The sequence below is a fragment of the Squalius cephalus genome (genome assembly GCF_949319135.1).
Source record: "Squalius cephalus genome assembly, chromosome: 19".
Classification (NCBI taxonomy): domain Eukaryota; kingdom Metazoa; phylum Chordata; class Actinopteri; order Cypriniformes; family Leuciscidae; genus Squalius; species Squalius cephalus.
The window spans coordinates 21,011,207-21,032,071 of NC_137140.1; the positions used below are offsets into that span (position 1 = coordinate 21,011,207).

The 20,865-nt window shown below is 37.8% G+C and overlaps 1 protein-coding gene across 3 annotated transcripts in view; it reads right to left on the bottom strand.

The window, feature by feature from the left end:
• thrab (thyroid hormone receptor alpha b) overlaps positions 1-20,865 on the bottom strand; it is a 166,096-nt gene that overhangs the window by 5,322 nt on the left and 139,909 nt on the right. For 2 of the 3 annotated variants that reach the window (XM_079850511.1, XM_079850512.1), the window contains 6 exons: positions 11,735-11,796; positions 7,999-8,099; positions 7,121-7,268; positions 6,155-6,360; positions 3,116-3,262; positions 654-912 (listed from right to left, as the gene is read on the bottom strand). In XM_079850511.1, the coding sequence (XP_079706637.1) occupies positions 654-912; positions 3,116-3,262; positions 6,155-6,360; positions 7,121-7,268; positions 7,999-8,099; positions 11,735-11,796 (923 nt within the window). Of the gene's footprint in view, positions 1-653; positions 913-3,115; positions 3,263-6,154; positions 6,361-7,120; positions 7,269-7,998; positions 8,100-11,734; positions 11,797-16,584; positions 16,805-20,865 lie in introns of those variants that run through there. The other variant, XM_079850513.1, reaches the window with a different exon arrangement.

A 20,865-nucleotide genomic window follows, 5' to 3' on the forward strand; every position in this document is an offset into this window, starting at 1 on the left:
CACTAAATTTTTATGAGGGAATATTACAATATTCCCATGAAGTACTGTGACTGACAAAAAATATAAAAAATGATTGATATTTATTGGTTAGAATAAAATTACTATACTATTATATATATACACATACACACACACACACACACACACACACACACACACACACACACACACATATATATATATATATATATATATATATATATATATATATATATATATATATGACTGATGAATATTGATTTTGCCAAATATATTTGAAAATTATTTTAAATTTATTGCAAAATAAAATGAAAGGCTGACACCAAATTGTAAAAAAAAAAAAAAAAGTTTTTCTATGGAGAAAATGAATGAGGTTTTTACTTCCAGAACCCGCCTGTTACAGGTTTGATGAATTCTCTTGAACATGCTTTATCTAAAGGAGAACTGTTAGGGCTCGATCCTTAGCTTTGATCCCTGAGTTCTATTTCGAGTTTCGAGCATGTTCCCATAGAAGACAGCAAGGTAGCTCACTAGCTTCAGAAACAGAGACTAACGTTGATCTCAAATCCGTTTGGTTGCTTCTTGCTGCTGATCCAGTTTTGAGATTTCTCTCACAAAGAATAATTTAATAATAATATGAGCAGGATTACTGTAATGAAGGTGTCCTCTCTCACCTGAGCTCATGAGCAGGACGGCCTGCAGCAGGGCCACCTCTGTGTCATCCAGGGTGAACTGAGCCAGACTCTTGCCCAAGTCGAAGATGGCGTCAGACACAACGCCCAGCCCTCCATTCTTAAGCTGCTCTCGTTTGACAGCCATCTCCCCGCTCAGGGTCAAGGTCTCGCTTTCAGGGTCGTATCGAACTGCAGCTCGTAGGGACATAATCTCCATACAGCAGCCCTTCAGCAGGATGATCTGATCCTCACAAGGCAGCTACAGAAATTAGAAATCATATGATAATACATAATTACATAACCTAATGGTAACCTAAAACTTGCTGTGGCATTGTCCACAGACCTTGAAAAACACTTATTGAATGAATTTCAAATATTGGTATTGAGTCTGTAAATTGATTTAAAAATGAAATCTTGAATTTATTTTCAGTTCACATGAATTTAGATTTTTTTTAAGGGTGGAAAACCCCCAAAATATATGCCAGTATAGGTTTCAGTATTGAGACACGAGAAAATATTTTAATTAATTATAAATAATGAAAATAATGAAAAACTATACTTGACAACAAAAAATGATGGTGTATTTTAAAGTGGGTGATAAGTAACCTTACTGAGCTTCAAATTCAATTTATTTTATCTTATTTCATATATTTTATTGAGTTTAATAATAAATATTGTGTGTATAATCTTGCAATGATTGAGCTTTTTCAGTTTTTTTCTTTGCTGACTTATTGTATTTGCACAGCACAGAATGAAGTAGTTATAAATATCAAATAGATATATATTTTTTTATTATAGCGTTAAACAGATTTACTTAAATGCATACGTTAATGTGTTAACTTTGACAACTCGCATCTCTCACCCTTAACCAACAAATGATCGATAAAAAATTAGACACTAGAGATCAGCTTTCTGCAGAAAAAGCAGCCAATTATAATTCCTTTGTTGCACACCCTACCGAAGTTAGTGAAAGATAATAATAATAATAAGTGAATCGGCTACTGACATGATGCTTTCCGAGTGAACCACAGACAAGCATAGTAGGCTTTGTCTTCGGTTGTGCGCCTAAACGGTCAAATACATGTTCTTCACAAGTAACATTTACACTGATATATAAAACATTTCACATCCTTTACAAAAGCAACAAGGTTGTGAGTCAGTGTTATTTTACAGTCCGTCTAGGTGTGTATTGTCTGGAAGATATTGTCTCAAAGTCTGGAAAATACAGGAGGCATAACGCTCAAAGTAGAAAATAGACTGAGAGAGGTAGTGGATGACAGGAAATTTATTGTGTAGACAATAATAAATATTCTGCCATAAGGGTGCTGTGTAGTCTACTATGCAAGAATGTTCACACTTGCGGTTAAAGGAGAGATGGTGAATGTTAAATATGGAGAGAATGCTACATAGCTATGATGACTGATGTAATGTGGCAATATAACACACACACACACACACACACACACACACACACACATACACGCACAATTGTACAATTCATCCTAACATGATAGATAGCAAATACATTAAAAAAAATCCACCAATACTGACACATTCCCGATATATATGTTATTGTTTTATCAGCTGAATAATTTGGCAACAGTTACAAATAACCAGAGATGTCCAAAGCCGATCTCAACGGTCAGTATCGGGGCTGATTAAGCATTGGTAACGGCTATCTTAAACTCAATCCCTAATTTTACGTCAGTTGTCGCACAGGTGTCGTGCAGTAGCGGTATGTAACTTCAAATGGATGTGCCAACCGCCAATAAAAGGACAAGAAGTTAAAAAGTGCACGCCTGACGCATGAGAGGTGTGTTCTAGCGAATCACACACGCGTTCCAGCTTTCGTGTTTAGCACGTTTGATGCACACTTTTGTAACGAATCACTCGAAAGTAATTAATTTATTGTTTATTTTTATCTGCCGTCAGACTATCTGAGACATAACGGATTGCTATGGGTCGTGTCTGACAGACTGGCATTCTGACACCGTGAGCTTCATGCTTTCTACACTTATCTCCACTTTTTTTGCAAGTATTCTGCTTATTGTACATATAAAATTCACTGAATAACTTTAGTAACTTTAATAAAAATCTCTTTATATTAATTCATACACTGAAGACTATGCAGTGTTTTATTTTTACATTTGATTTATTCAATTTCTGTATAGTAGGCTTTTATTTTAAAAAGGCTGTTATTTTGTTTGTATCTTTTTTCTATTGTATTTTTCCTATTGTTTGTCATTCTCACTAAGATCAACTATTGATTGTTGATAGTGAAACTGCTCTGAAAGAACAGATTAAGGGGTTGGGTGTCATTTTTTATTTATTTTTATGACGCACTGACAGGGTCACCTTAAAAGTTTTGCTTAGGGCCCCCAGAAGTCTAGGACCGGCACTGACAAAAACACTTCAAACAGTTGTAAAATAAAAACAAAAACAAAACCTAACAGCACTCTCACCTCTGAAAACATGGGCAGTTTTTTGGCAAAGTCAACAACACGTGTGATGGCTGGGGTGATGATCTTGGTAAACTCGCTGAAGGCCTCCAAATCCACTTTGTCACCATCTGATGTGGGGACCACCGGAGACTGTCCGATGTCCTCCGGCTGCAGACACAGACAGATTCACAGAGGGTTCACTTTTTCCATTGAAGAATAAATGAATGAATATACAGATAGACAGTATGAGATGCATGTGCAGGCTCTGGCTTTGCAGTCATGTAGCCTGATAGCCTTGGAAAACCACAGCGTTTAGTATCCTCAGGGTGGATTAGAGGTCAGCCATGTAAAAACTCTGGACAGAACAGCCAAGTAGCCCTGGCATCTGGATCAACATTCTATGTATGCAGTGAGAGGTGTTTTACATGAGTCAGAATAGAGGTAATTATAAGTACTCAAGAGACAGAGCTGCAATTACAGCATTACATGTTGGCAGTTGTAGATATATTTTTTGAATGCGAGACACAGCTATGATTCATGGACTGCATTCAATACCACTGACATGTAAGAATAACAAGTGAATAGATTCTCAGGAATGAAATAAGTGATAGAGAAAGCAAAAAAGGGGTTAAAAAGGGAAGTTATCAAAATAAACAGTATATAATTGTAATTGTATATAATATAACATGTTAGAAATATATATATTTATTTCAAAAACAATATACATATAATACTTTTATTCGCATGGTTGCATTAAATTCATCAAAAGTGACAGTAAAGACATTCATAGTGTAACATTTTTTTTATTTTAATAAAAAATAATAATAATAATTCAAGGAAAAAAATTGTATCATGGTTTCCACAAAAATATTAAGTAGCACAACTATTCTCAACAACATTGATAATAATAATGATAAATGTTTGTTAAGCCCCAAATCAGCATATTAGAATGAATTCTAAAAGATTATGTGAAACTGAAGACTGGAAAAATAATGCTGAAAACTCAGCTTTGCACAGGAACTAATAAAATAGAAAAGAGTTCATATAATTACTGTTTTACTGTATTTCTGATTACAGTCTCTGTATTACAGCCTTGCTAATATATAGTAATTATCCAAATGTTAAAAAAGACCTAATTAATATTCATGCCATTTTGAGATGCACATAAAAACCTGAACACAAAAATGTAAAAACATGTCCGTGTGGTGGACGCCACCCCTTGCGGCACAACAGCGACAGTCCTAAAGACCTCAAACTGTGCAATCACATTGATTTCTTTGGTTCTGATGAAGCAAACAGACCGAAATAAACAAAGACACTGAAATCAAAGACTGCAGAAAAAAAGCGCAGTGCTGGCCTACACACAAACACTATTTTGTTTCATTGTGAGGTTGTAAGAGCAAAAAAGTCTCAGGACACTACAGCTGTGACAGACAAGCTGTTTGAATAATTACTCGTATTAATATTACAGTTTATTAGCGCTAAAGCTGCTAGGAAGCCTTCATGTGACATACAGATCAGAAACTACAGCACAGACCACACAGAGAGGCTAAGTCTAGAAAGTAAATAAATGCAAAAGAATCTGTTCAGTGATTCAGAATGTGCCTCTGAGGTACTTCTGCTGCCGCTTAAGATTTGTGTGTTTGTGTTTACGCTGTCTCAGATGGACGGGACTGTTTTAACTGTGCCACACTGGTGTATTTGTTTAAGTTTTAACAAGCATGAGCCAAAGTTTGTGTATGTCTCTTCTTCCAGGAGGTGGGGGTAGTGCAGGCCCTGGATACGTCCCAAACGCTTGTAAGACCCCAGTGTAAACTATCCCCTCTGCTGGTCCACCCTGGCCTTCTCACTGCTGAGAACTTGGCACTGCGCTTTCTCACTACAGAGATCTTAAGACAGCCCAGTTGGACTACCGACAGGACGGAGTGAGTGTTCCCATGGAGAAAGAGAGCGCAGTTTATCGGGGTCATTCGGGGTCTCGGCCTTGCACTGTTATTGGAGGCATTTCTTGGTAGTAAAGGTTATCCAGGCTCAATTCTTTATGAGCCGTTTTACAGGAGTTCTCAGCCGGCCCGGGGAAGTGGTTTCTCTGTCCCCTGTGGATGATCGTAACAGGGTCTAGTACAAGCCGAATGTTTAGATTGGTGTGCGCCAGGGCTTTGATAGCGCTCTTAACAGCTGGGTGTTCGTTGGGCTGAGAAAACCTACTTTGGTTCTATGATGGAGAGTCTCCAAATCACTCCTTCTCCTAGTAAGACATGTTAAGATACCATGTTTAAGCGAGCCTAAACATTTAAAGAATGTTTGAAGAACTGTTTTTGTCCATACAATTAAAGTCAATGGCGTCCAAAACATTGTCATGGACACAAAAAACAGAGAGAGAGAAAAAAGTCATAAAGCTTTGGAATGACATGAGCTGAGTAAATTACTCTCTTTTCATTCTCTTTAAGATCGACTTGTCTTTCAGGACAGATAACCCACTAGATGTTTGGTAGGCAGCCCATTACACTTTGAGAAATATTCTGTGTCTCTCACCTAAACTCTTCCTTTCCATTTTCTCTTCCTTTATCCTGCCACCTTTCACAGTAGGTAGTATATTGTCTGAGAGAATGAGCGATAAATACCATCTAAACTCTTTCCTTCCTCTTTCCTTCCTTCTTCATAAACGGAGGCGCTTTTACAAAGGCCCTTCATGGTTACATTCCAGTTATACATGTCAGTTGTTTTAGCGCTCGCTGTCGCCTGTTCACAGCTGATATTTGCAGACTGGTATTGTCACTCATTAAATTGATTAGCAAGCAGTGTAAACAAATGCAAATCTGCATTGACAGATAAGGACAGATAAGAGATTTGCATGTTCTGGTGTGATTTGGTCAAAGGTTTAATAGACACAGGCGAATCGTTGTCATTTAGGAATGAGATCGTGTGGGTGTGTTTGAATTGAGATTGCGGTCTTTTAACGATTAACGGTGCAGCTCTAATTTTAGTTACAGTTTAAGTTAACAATGACAACCCTGTTATACAAACAAAACTGAGCTGACACACAAGGAGCTTGCTTACCAGGAACTTGCGTTTCTGTTTCCAGTGAGAGCCCTGTGCATTGGTGTGGCGGTGAGCTTCTGTCACCATACGGATCAGTTCCCACTCTGAGCTGGTGGGTTCTGGACGATTCTGCAGGGTCTTGACCATCTCCTCCTTCTTCCGCTTCTCACGGTTCTCCTCAATCAAGCGTCGTTTCGCAACCCGTTTGGAGTCGTCCAGAACCACTACACCAAATAGAAAAACTGGTTAATTCTCCCACTCTCATGATGCATAAAACACTGTACCATGCATACACTGTGCAATTAAGTTATGGTTCTCTTAATTTGTTTGGTCGAGTTGCTTTTCCAGTAAATCTTTCATTTTAAGGATGTACAGTCACTTTTCCTGGAAAACAAAAATGATTTTGCAGTGCAGAATGGCGGTGACAGAACGAGTAAGAGCATCAGGGAGGGATCAAAGTAGAAACAAGAAACATCCATAAAACATTATAGAGTAGAAAGAGAGAGGGAGTGACAGAGGAAGAAGAAATGTGGTCTGGGCTGAACATGTGCTGTACATATGTGAGATGTAAAGACATACGTAAGGGGAACCCCAGACTGAGCATTTCAGTTTGCATTGGATTAATGTACCTTCGCTGTCAGCATGCATTTGTGTATGGAAGGAGTCGGGCTCCTAGATTCAATACAGTGTGTCCAAATGACTGATGCAGAAGTTCAAATGCTTCTGGTTTGAATTATTTTCCTTATTTAACTTTTTTTTTCATTACAAATTCTATAGAATTTGAATAACTTAGAAAAACTAAGAGATAGAAGAAAACTGCTAATGATCAGTGAAAAGACTGTGTTCAGTGAGTGTTTGCAATCATAGTGATCCTGATGCAAAGCCATGTACTGACTCGTGTTTTTTATTTTATTTGTCTGTATGTGTCTTTTGCATGTTCGATGATTTTGTATGTTATTTGCATGAGTGTGTGAGGTCACTCACGATCCATGGCCATGCCCACGGCGATGCATTTCTTGAAGCGGCACAGCTGGCACTGGTTGCGGGTGATTTTGTCGATAATGCAGCAGCCATCGTATTTACAGGAGTAAGAGGGGTGGAGGTTCTTCTGGATTGTGCGCCTGAAGAATCCCTGGGAGTGAGTTGGATAAAGAGATTATTCAGAGGCGGGGAGTCAGACATTTGTGCGTTATCTGTCACATATGGTGCAGGTGGATACAAAGAGGCTTTTTGTTTCGTTTTGCTGAAAAAATATCTAAATATCCTTTTGAGAAGCAAAAATGTGTATGAGAATAAAACATGTTTTCATAGAATATATGAATTTAGTTGAAAATATGAAAGAGAACATATGTATCTTGTTTTAAGAAGCCTAATGGTTGCATAGATGAATGCTTAAAATAAACTATTTGCCAATGATATCTTACCAACTCTTATATCTTAACGAATAACTGCACAGAGCACGTGCAAGTTGCTGAAATCCCTAATCTGATAGATGTTTAGCTAATGTCTTTTTTTGCAGTAAGGGAATATACAAGCTCTAAGAGCTCTTCAAATCAGACTGTTTAGACAGGAGTCACAAAGACTTGTACAGCACAGTTGTCACTCACAATTCTCTCCCTTCACATACAGAGAGACAGTAGTGGATAAGATGGTTGACAGGGTTTTTTTTAGGCTAGACAGGTTTGATAGTGATAGGAGTCTAAGTTTCACAAATGACGACAGGGTGTATTGTTGAAAAGATGGGACCAGCTCCACACCATGACTCTACGTGAAGTGACAGTCTAGTCTGAATAAATATATGTAGGGCTGAGGTGTCTGTTAACAGATGTCACTGTGCACAAGTGTTCGCAGAGAAGTCCTACCTTACAGCCCTCACAGGTGATGCAGCGGTAGTGGTAGCCTGTAGCTTTGTCTCCACACACCACGCATGGCTCATCCTTCTCCAGATAGCTGGGGATGTACCCTGCCATACAAAATAAAGAAATAAATATATAAAAACAACTCTTAACTGCTAACTGATATCAACTACCAACAAACAAGCACAAACACCAGCACATCAACACCACAAAGCCCATACTGAGAAACCAGAAGTCAGAAACATTTATCTCAATATATACACATACATACATTATACATACATACATAAATAGGTTATGACATGTTTGTATATTGCTTTAACTCATCAAAATAAGCTATTTTTAACCTTTTGTATAAGTCATACAAGAATCAACAAATTTTTAAGTCGATTTAAAGTAATTAGTTGAAACGACTTAAACATTCAAGTTGATTGTACTTAATTTAAGCAAGCAAAACTATAGTAATCAGTGAAGTAATTTTTTTTTTTTTTTTTTTTTTTACAGTGTAGTAATCTTAGTCCAACCAATGGTGTAGTTTGGGGGTGGGAACTGGAAACTGTTAGGAAAATATTTCAAATTCAGATTTCGTATGTAGCTGCGTTACTGAAGAAATGACACACTTCAGCCTTATCTGAGTATCTATTTAAGGCCTAGTCTAGTTAACATGATTGATGAAAGGCCTGAAGAGCCCTGAGTGTCACTTGACAGCAATAAATATCCGCCAGTGTTTCTGGCAGGAAAAACAATCTCTTGCCTTATGCTTAGTCAACTGCCAGAGCCTCTCAGCAAATTTGTGAAGGCTTTCATGAATATGAAACAGGTTATTATTTGAGAAACATGCTATAGCTTATAGTAAAGGGGAAAAGTCAACTGGCCACTATTCACTAAATACAAAGCTGAAAAATATACACTACCATTCAAAAGTTTGGGGTTGTTAAGAATTTTGAAAGAAGACTCTTTTGCTCACCAAGGCTGCATTTATTTGATCTAAAATACAGTAAAACAATAATATTGTGAAATATTATTACAGTTGAAAAGAACTGCTACAGTGAGGAAAATAAGTATTTGAACACCCTGCTATTTTGCAAGTTCTCCCACTTGGAAATCATGGAGGGGTCTGAAATTGTCATCGTAGGTGCATGTCCACTGTGAGAGACATAATCTAAAAAAAAAAATCCAGAAATCACAATATATGATTTTTTAACTATTTATTTGTATGATACAGCTGCAAATAAGTATTTGAACACCTGTCTATCAGCTAGAATTCTGACCCTCAAAGACCTGTTAGTCTGCCTTTAAAATGTCCACCTCCACTCCATTTATTATCCTAAATTAGATGCACCTGTTTGAGGTCGTTAGCTGCATAAAGACACCTGTCTACCCCATACAATCAGTAAGAATCCAACTACTAACATGGCCAAGACCAAAGAGCTGTCCAAAGACACTAGAGACAAAATTGTACACCTCCACAAGGCTGGAAAGGGCTACGGGGAAATTGCCAAGCAGCTTGGTGAAAAAAGGTCCACTGTTGGAGCAATCATTAGAAAATGGAAGAAGCTAAACATGACTGTCAATCTCCCTCGGACTGGGGCTCCATGCAAGATCTCACCTCGTGGGGTCTCAATGATCCTAAGAAAGGTGAGAAATCAGCCCAGAACTACACAGGAGGAGCTGGTCAATGACCTGAAAAGAGCTGGGACCACCGTTTCCAAGGTTACTGTTGGTAATACACTAAGACGTCATGGTTTGAAATCATGCCTGGCACGGAAGGTTCCCCTGCTTAAACCAGCACATGTCAAGGCCCGTCTTAAGTTTGCCAATGACCATTTGGATGATCCAGAGGAGTCATGGGAGAAAGTCATGTGGTCAGATGAGACCAAAATAGAACTTTTTGGTCATAATTCCACTAAACGTGTTTGGAGGAAGAAGAATGATGAGTACCATCCCAAGAACACCATCCCTACTGTGAAGCATGGGGGTGGTAGCATCATGCTTTGGGGGTGTTTTTCTGCACATGGGACAGGGCGACTGCACTGTATTAAGGAGAGGATGACCGGGGCCATGTATTGCGAGATTTTGGGGAACAACCTCCTTCCCTCACTTAGAGCATTGAAGATGGGTCGAGGCTGGGTCTTCCAACATGACAATGACCCGAAGCACACAGCCAGGATAACCAAGGAGTGGCTCTGTAAGAAGCATATCAAGGTTCTGGCGTGGCCTAGCCAGTCTCCAGACCTAAACCCAATAGAGAATCTTTGGAGGGAGCTCAAATTCCGTGTTTCTCAGCGACAGCCCAGAAACCTGTCTGATCTAGAGAAGATCTGTGTGGAGGAGTGGGCCAAAATCCCTCCTGCAGTGTGTGCAAACCTGGTGAAAAACTACAGGAAACGTTTGACCTCTGTAATTGCAAACAAAGGCTACTGTACCAAATATTAACATTGATTTTCTCAGGTGTTCAAATACTTATTTGCAGCTGTATCATACAAATAAATAGTTAAAAAATCATACATTGTGATTTCTGGATTTTCTTTTTTAGATTATGTCTCTCACAGTGGACATGCACCTACGATGACAATTTCAGACCCCTCCATGATTTCTAAGGGGGAGAACTTGCAAAATAGCAGGGTGTTCAAATACTTATTTTCCTCACTGTATCTACTTATGCTCTAGAAATCATTCCAAAATGTTGATTTGGTGCTCAAGTATCATTTCTTATTATGATCAATTTTGAAATCAGCTGTGTTGCGTAATATTTTTGTAGAAACCGTGATACTTTTTTCAGAATTCTTTGGGATTTTGAAACATTATAATTGTCTTTACAGTAACTTTTGATAAATTAAAAGCATCTTTGCTGAATAAAAGTATTGATAAAAAACAACTGACACCAAACTTCTGAACAGGAGTGTATAAACAGCTGAAAGAAGATGCAAAATAATAATAAAAATAACTAATATCACATGTATTATCAACAATTTTTTCCAGGTTTTTACAAAGCTGAAGAGCTTTTTTCCCCAGATACACCATTCTTAAAACTAAAATAGGTGAAAAGAGAATGAAAAATTTTAACTTCTTTCATTAACATTTACAAACATCACCAGCAGGTGGTGCAAAGATGGGGGTAAATAAAAATGCAGACTCATGTAAAATGTAAAAAAAAAAAAGTTTTTTTTTTTAGACTTCTTTTTTAAAAATGTATTCTTTGCACAAAATAAAACACCAGATCATTTTGGAATTGTAAATATGATCACACTGCTCTAGCGTCTTTCTTCCTAAGCACACGTGACAGCATCAGCATTAGAAAACTACAAGGTTAGAGATTGAAGAGGATGTTGGGATAAATCTGGCTTGCTTTATTTTGCTACCGTGGGCATGAGGTGAATAGGGCAGGACCAACTTTATTGAACTTCCTTAACTGAACAGTTACTCCATACACAAACCAATACAAAGCCAATCCTTGCACAGCCCATTAGCCTGGGATTAGGATTGCTTTAACATGAGTTATAATGTCCTGAAGGAGTATCACCAGAACATCACATAACAACAAGTCTATTGAGCTGAACTGATGCTGGAGTTGATGCAAGGAGGATCACGGGGCAACTGAAAACCCTTCTCTCCCTCAGGGTTTCTTGAGTGTTTCTCAGAAATGTGGAGTCAGTGATGTATTCTGGGAGGAATGAGGAGGGGAAAAGATACTGCTGCAGCTCTAGGCAAGAGCATCAGTGTCTTATGTGAGACATCTTACCAGACATGCTCTTCACCGAACACTGGCTGTTCTTTCTCTTCCTTTTCGGGCCATCGAGCCACCTGGAAAAAAAGAGAGAGAGAGAGAGGGTTGGTATTAGTACATGCCACAAAGTTGGCATATGGGAAGTCTTTGCTCTGATTTGATGGCTGCAATTCCCTGTGGTACCACTTTATATTTTTAACTAGCACACTTTCAGCTCCAAGTGCTCCAACAACATGACAACCCTGTCATTTTGATTTGAGAGTGTGGATCAAAATAAAAGAAGTCTGCAGATACAGGCAACCGTCAGAGCTATGGTGCACGTGTTCCTGACGACTATATGACGAGACCAAGCACACTCCTATTCTCTCTTCCCAGAAATTTTCCTTTGTGTGTTATTTAAACATATCTACTAAAAATGATAAAACCTCAAAACACAAAATAATAATAAAAACAAAACAGTAATGTAGTATACAACAACAAAGCAACCGGAAGCTGACGATTCACAATTAAATGTTCTTATATAAAGAGTTTTTTTCCCTAATATTACAAAGTTAAAGGTGAAGCCTGCTACAGTAGCCATGGCCCAAACTCTCGCTATAGGTTGAGCTGGAAAGAGATTAGCTGCTTGTATGAATGATCCATACTCCCAGACTCCTTCTGATGTTACATCAGCCATGCAGTAAGTCCATATCTGACCTATTGACCATGTCTGGCCAAAGGGTCCTTAAAATGTGTTATACAATATAAACTTATAGAATCCTTCTGATAAATCAGACAGACAGTAGTCCATGTTTGACCCACTGAACATATTTCTGGCCAATTAGTCCTTTAACAGTAACTTTGCATACATACTCATGTATACATACTCATTGACTGCTTCTGATGTTATATCAGGCATACAAGTAGTCCATATATGAGTTACTAAACATATTTCAGGCTAAAGAGGACTCGACCTTGAACTTTCTATACATATTGCCTCCTTTTGATGTTAAATCAGCCATACAGAAGTCCATATTTGACCTACTGAATATATTTCTGGCCAAAGAGTCCCCAATATTGAACTTCCTATACATTCTCATTGAGTTCTGGTGAGAGTCCTCGATCATGAACTTTCTATAAATTCTCAATGACTCCTTCTTATGTTACATCAGCCAAGCAGTAGGCCATATCTGACCTATTGAACATATTTTTGGCCAAAGTGTCCTCTAACATTAACTTTCAATACATACTCATTGACTCCTTTTGATGTTTGATCCTTCATTGATATGAAGATTCTGAGCGGACAATTCTCAGTGTTTTGATGCTCCCTGGGAGGCTCAATGTCTACACTTCTGGGGAAGATAAACCCATGAATGGAATACTAATATTAGTCAATGGACAATACGCTGGGTACACAGAGAATGTATTTTTACATGAAAAAATCTTACAGACTTCACATTTAAATCATTACAAACATTTTCACAAAAAAAAAAAAAAAAAAAAAAAAGCCTAGTGATAAAGCGCCAAGAAAGTAATTTTCAATGAGAGTTGCCTGTATGAGTCTCTTTGTTCTGTTGAACACAAAAAAATATATTATAAAGAATGCTGGTAATCAAACAGTTGACGGTAGCCACTGGCTTCCATAGTAGGGAAACAAAATACTATGTAAGTCAATGGCTACCATCAACTGTCTGGTTACCAACATTCTTTAAAATATCTTCCTATGTGTTCAACAGAACAAAGAAACTCATAAAAGTTTGGAACAACTTGAGGGCGAGTAAGTGATGACCAAATTTTCATTTTTGAGTGAACTATACCTTTTATTTAAAAAATAACAATCTTACAATACTACCAATAATGAAACAAAACAAAACTAAAACTAAAACTAAACGAGACCAGTTTTGCCACACCAACAAGAACATTAGGTGACCCAGCAGTAGGAACACACATTACGACTAAAGAGGCATGTACACTGACAGCACTAAAATGACTGAACATCATTAATTATCAATGAGAGCTGGCGATTTCCAGAGTCATGAGAGACTGAGACAGTCGCTGATGTAACAAAACAGAGCAGGGCAAATGAGCAGTGACGCAATGCGGCGACTACCAATGAGAATGAAGACAGTGATCTGCATGATACAGCTGGACATCATGGCTTAACAATAGACGCTCCACGACCTCCAGCGACATATAAGTGTAAACGCCACAGTTTCCCGGTACATCGAGTCCGTCTGTGATTAAAGGGATGGAGTGGCTCAGCTCTACGCTGGGAGAAAGAGAGCAGTTATGTAACCAAGTGCCCAAATAATGCAGGCAAATCTGTTAGAATTCGGTGCTAGTCTCTCAACACCCTTTCAACGCCTTTGCCTCTGCTAACGCTAATGCTAGCCTCTATAAATAAACATCAAAAAGAGTTTGATTTCTACAGGGAGAGTAGTTTTAAAACTCCACATGATACTAATATGAGTTTATACGCACGATCACAAGCTTGATTTAGAGGGGGAAAAGCACCTTTAATGCACAAATCCGTCAAAGGCTTGACATATGAATTTAAACATTAAAAGCTGTAGGGGTTAAAATCTTTCCCCTTACATAAAAGCTTATATTACCCTTACAAAAATACAGTGGTGGGACAGTATCAGATAATACAGTAATAATATAGAATTTTGATCTATAGCCTACTATACTAGTAAACGAGCAACACGTTCATGTACTATGGTATTTATTTACGTGGTATTGTTTGTAAGGCAGGGGTTTTCACAGATTTTGGCACCACCGACCCCGAAATATGATCATCCTTCTGTGAGTGTAGTGTACAGTTAGTGTACTGTAAGATGTATAAACCTGAATAAAAACTAAAAAAAACAACAACACAGTAACTCAATCTCACGATTACAGACCAGTCTTTAGAAAACAGAAAACGTTAATGTTAAATTTTGTTTAATTGAATTATATTTATTTATAAATTAATATTATAATAATTTGTATTTGTATGCATATTCAGTTGTTTTTTTAAACGTTTTTCTCTGAACTTCTTCAGAGGTTGAACTTGCACTTCTAGCACCCCCTTAAATTCCCCTGGGGACTCCCGTACCCCAGTTCTAAGGCACTTTAAGAATCCCATTGAAACTTTGTGTTAGTGTCTCGAGTTTGCCCTTTTCTCATTTGATAGAATCTTCTAGCAATTACCAAGAGAACACAAAACAAGGTTCATGTGATGTGCTCCCTCAAGCCATCGTAATGTCACACACACAAACTCAAAGAAGGCGATCTTTGTTCAAAGCCATGGGGGAAAGATTAAAAAGGGTTCAAAGTCTAATACTGGCTAGTGTGTTTTCCCCCCCGCCACAATGCTTTTGTCATTTGCTGTATTGATTCTGCAGCTGTGGAACGTCATTTATGAATGTCATTTAATATATCTGACTGAGGTTCTGTCAGGACACTGAAGCCTTTAGACTTTGTCTCTCTCGTTCTCTCGCTCGCTCTCAGGATGACAGAAATGTCACTATAAAGCCGCGTTGTCTTCATCACAATCGCTCTGATTTGCTGTCGTGGATGGTTTTACCAATTCAACTGTCAATCATCTGCTGTCCCCGTGGGAACTTGCTCTTCACAAAGAAGACACAAACGTGCAAACACAAGCATTGCAGATTTCACATTTCAGACATTTCAGAGTCTTTTTTGACATGCCCCAGGTAATCAATAACTGAATATAAATTCCACCGTGGCAAATGCAATGGCAAAGATCCTGTGAGAAGATAAACAGATGGGCTGACAGAGACATAGAGAAAGATGATGCAGGAAGGGCTTTTTCCATTTTGACACACAATATGAAAAGAAACCTCAGAGGATGCTGCCGAGTCAGAAATGGATGGGAGGGGTAAATCAAATAAAAAATAAATAACAGCTAAGTTGGCACTTGCTCTCCGCAGAAACATCAATTATTCCAGATCCAAATGGAAGAGCTACACAACTTTCCCATTAAAGGGACAGATGACAACCGCTGTAACATCTGAGAGGACAGGCAGCAGTTTGCACAGTAATATCATAATATCAACCAGGAATGAGTGACTATAGTTTTGCGCACAAAGTGACGACCAGCCGGCTCATAATCGGTCTGAACTGATGCTATTAAAATGGTTTCTCATTAAATACTCGGCTGCAGCGGCATACATGATTCAGAAGTATCAGAAATTGGCACGATGCATCACAGAAGACCCCTGAAAAGAAGTTAGAGCAACATTCTCCACACAGAAGAACCTGAGGGTCCTGAAGTAGATTCCCTAGATCAGGAACAGATCGTTAAGGGTTTCCTACACTTTCTACCAATGAATTATCATGTGTTTTTCACAAATTTTCCAGTCACTCATACTATATTAGTAATATTAATACTACTAAAATACTACTATTACTACTAGTCTATAATAATAATAATAATGATATTAAAAGAATACTAATAATATATTACTACTACTACTACTACTACTAAAGTACTACTAATAGTGAAACCAGTAATGCTAATATTACCAAAATAAATTATATTCATATTATATACTATATAGTAATAATAATAATGATAAAATGATACTATTATTATTAGTCATAATACTAATGATAACACTATAACCAGTATAGCTAATAGGATTTAGAATGCATTTACTGAGATTGCACTTGTTGATGAAACATTTTAGATCTTAGCAATACTTGAAAAAAGCATTCAAAATAGAAATGTTATTAAATAAGATATACTTAATTTCCATAATTTTTCCAGATCTAGATATCACAGCTTTCTAAATTCCTTTTCCATGACCGTGGGAACCTTGTTAACACGTTACGAGAGCAGCATAGCTTGTGGAGCGATACAGGTAGGAGAAGAGTCTCACCTGATAACGCAGTGGGATTGGAGGATGTGCATGGTGAAGACGAAACGCTCCGCTGTTCTTCAGAATTATAACTCTTCACCACATCAACGGAGCGAGACGTATAAACACAACACAGTCTGACTGGATTCTTTTAGATGCCTCTCTTGCATAAGTGCACTCTCTCACTCTCGCAGTCGTTTGGCAACCCTCCCTTTGCCTGCTGTCTCTCCAACACTGAATTTTCACTGACTGTTCTTTATGAATATTTCTAAGAATCCTTCGTGAGTGATTGTCTCTCCCACTCTTAATCCCTCCCGCGGTCTGTGATTGGGTGTTGTGATCCCTCTCGCGAGCGGTAATCCGGGGTTAGGAGCGAGAGACTGTGAGATTGGGCAAGCGACGTGATAAAGCAGGAGAGATGGAGCCTGAGATATGCCAGTGCCCATAAACATGCCAACTGGTTCTGTCACAACCAGTTATTTTCAACTTTATTTACTCTGAACATCTGTGGCGTATTTATATCCAGCGAGGTTTCATTCATCCTCTACGATGAGGAAAACACAGTGCAAGCAGTGACAGTGGCTTAATTCAGGAGAATAATATAAATAAATAAAATGACGGAAGGAGTCTAGGGGAAAATGAACCATCACACTGCACTACCCAATACCCAGAAGTGAAATGTAAGTCTGAGCGCTCAAAACTCAACACTAAATTTAGAAGCACAGTGGTATACCCACTTTTCAAAACTTTGGGGTCAGTAAGTTGTTTTAAATATTAGAGAAATACTACTTTAAAGAAATCTCTTATGGTCATCTAGGCTGCATTTATCTGATCAAAAATTTAAAAAGTAAAAAAAGTATTGTAAGACTGTAAAATATTAATACCAATTTAAAATAACTGGTTTCTATTCCAATATATTTGAAACTGTAATTTATTCCTGTGATGGCAAAGCTGAATTTTCAGCGTCATTACTCCAGTCTTGAGTGTCACATGATCTTATTATTATCAATGCAAAACAGCTGTGGTCCTTAATTAATAAAAAAAAAAAAAAATTACTTGTTTCAGAATTCTTTAATGAATAGAAAAAGTTGTACTGACCTCAAACTTTTGGTATTGTACATGTGTTTGTAAAGACACTTCGAAGAAACATTTCAAAGCCATGTCAGATCAAATAAATCCAAATTATGTTCAATTGTGGAATTAATTATTCCCAGAGCTGAAGTGCTGAAATCGAGGCATTGCTTTTTAAGAATGGTTAGCGGCGTGCGGCGTGATTTGAGTGGCAGGAAGCTGAGAGTCTTAGGATCTGTCAGGTCGCTCTGTCAGAAGTGTTGGAGTCACTCCACCTTGCATTTCCTTCCTTCTCATTGTGTGTTTGCGTTTCTCTCTCTCTCTCTCTCTCTCTCTCTCTCTCTCTCTCTCTCTCCTTTGTGCCAGCTTTATGAGAGTTTATTTTAGACCCTGTCTAAATGTGATCTGGCAGCTCCCAGCTAATATCAGAACAAAAGCCACGTGCACTGTCGCAAAGAAGAAAAGAAGCTGAAGGGATACCGCTAAGAGTATGTAAATGTGCATTCACACTTTTTTTTTTATTTGTCTGGGGGTAGTGAGTAGAAGAGATAAACAGTCCGCCAGCCTGAAGCTCATGTGACTCTAGCTGGAGGGATGGTGGCGCTGTTGTCTAAAGCGGTTCCTTCAATGTGTTCAGGTTAGCATTTGTATTTGTGCCACACTGCACTTGAATCTCTCAGTAGATGGGAACTACAGGGTTATTAATATGAAGTTTAATAATAAAATAATAAATAATAATAATGATATAATAATAATATGAAGTTTAATAATAAAAAAAATAAAATAGGAGAAGACATCCATATAGTGGACTTAAACGGGAAAAATTTAAAAGTATATAAATGTTTTTTTTTTTTTGAAAATGTCAGATTGTTTAGCTAGATAAGACCCTTATTCCTCGGCTGGGATTGTGTAGAGCCCTTTGAAGCTGCATTGAAACTGCAATTTGGTCCGTTGAAGTCCACTATATGGAGAAAAATCCTGGAATGTTTTCCTAAAAAACCTTAATTTCTTTTCGACTGAAGAAAGAAAGACACGAACATCTTGCATGACGTGGGGGTGAGAAAATTATCGGGAAATTAACATTTTGTAAGTCCCCCTGTAGTCAATAATTTTATCCCTTAAAACTCATCTTTGATCACCAAAATTGCATATTTAAATGTTTTTCCCTTTGAAAAATAAAATAAAATAGCTTGAATGTAACTCTACACCCTTGCTTCATTTAGTATATGAATAAATACTATGAATATGCAAATTAGCCCCACCTCAACTCACTCACACCAGCTCTGAGATCCACTCGGTCAACTTTACTGTAGTAAACGCTGCACAATGGCAAGAGGAAGTACTGGTTTAATTCATCCATATATGTTTGAACCAGAAACAGATTCAGAAGAAGAGGAAGAGTGAATTATACAGGCGCATATACAAGTCGATTTATCAGAATCGATTACGTCGGACACATAATTAATATGATTAGCCTTTTGCTTGACTATGTTATCAAACAGCTAATGATGTGTTGCTAATGTTACACAAACCATGTTCCCGTTCACCATCTAATCACCAGACAGCTGCCTTCTAACAATCAGCATTCTTAGAAACACGTTGAACATCATAGAACGTCAGAAAAGCATAGGCTATAGCTCATCATAACATCGTAATATACATTTACATAATTCACCCGCTATATTGCTAAATGCACATGATTTTTCATATCAGCAGAAAAATATACCGGGATAACCCACCTTCTCTTGCGACTCTCAGCAATTTCAAACCGCATTTTTGAGACTGTCTTTGGTTCACTGCAGTTTTAAAGAGAAAATACTCAGCAATGGTGCTGACTTATGAATTTGCACATGGTTTGTCTTAAAGCATATTAAAAACACCACATAGACATATAAACAACATTAAAAACTTGATTTTGAAACTTTAAGGCCTGTTCACACTAAGTACGATAAGTATAAGCTTAACGATAAAGATACAGTTTTAAAAATCATAGCCTATATCAAATATAAAAGAATGGAGCCCACACCACAACTAGAACAATTGTCACAGATAAACAATATCGTTGGAATCACTTTCAGAATGAATTTTTCCTGCTGATGAATGATAAAAACATTGACAGCCAATCAGAATCCATCCTGCTTTAAAGAGCTCGAGCATTTAAAGTGGCAGAAGTCAAAACTGCAGTGCGCGCTTAGATTAAACAGAACGATTATTTTGCAAGTCACTGATTACTATAACCAAACTAATTTCCCCATTTAAAAAATTTAGCAATACAAGGTAATACAATATAAAAGAAAAATAATGTCAGAGCATTTAGTCCGAAGTAGATGTGGGCCAAAATCTTATTTCACTTAATTTTATTTAATTATTTTACCTTTGTAATTAAAAATAAGAACAAAGATGCACATTACAAATAATAAGACAAATACAACGTTAGCTAAAATGTAAGCAGTTTATTTCACTTGTATCTTGAGTAGGTGTATTTAACAGTAGCAAGCTTTCAAGTAAGAAATTGAACAAAATTAATGTTAAAATAAAACACTACATAGATTTATGAATTAGTTATACATTGATTCTTATTAAAGCTACTGGAGTTATTCAGTCAAGAGCAGGAATCGATTTTCTCCTTGTCTCTTGCCGTTTTATTTTACATTAATGACACAAGCGGCAGAAGGTTTTTTTAGGCTGTGGTCACTTTAAGACCGAATGCATGGATCCAGGGCCTAAAATTAACACTCACAAAGCGCTAAATGCGAGTAAAAATGACTCTGGTTTGATCATCAGCCTTTCTGTTGTGTTTGTTTTGTGTCTTAGGCTGCTTTCACACTGGGCTCGTTTGCTGCGGTCCGAGCCCGAGCGCAGTTGTTCCTGGCGCCCCCTCCCGCGTTGGTCTGGTTTCACAACTCAACTTGATTCTATCGAACGCTGGTGCGTTTGCGTGCATCTTACGTCATCGCAAACGTGCATGATAGAAAACAGAACGCCAGTCGATATATTGTTTTTTTATTAATTTGGTGCTATTATGCACAGCTGAGTGAACAACACGTTTACTGTGTGTGTGTGTGTGTGTGTGTGTGTGTGTGTGTGTGTGTGTGTGTGTGTGTGTGTGTGTGTGTGTGAGTGACGCATAAGGTGGTTTTCTGCTGCTTGCAAACGAACTCTTTTGAGGAGACAGTGGATTTCCATTAATTTGTTGTCCTGATTCCACACGCTATGTGCGAATACACTGCA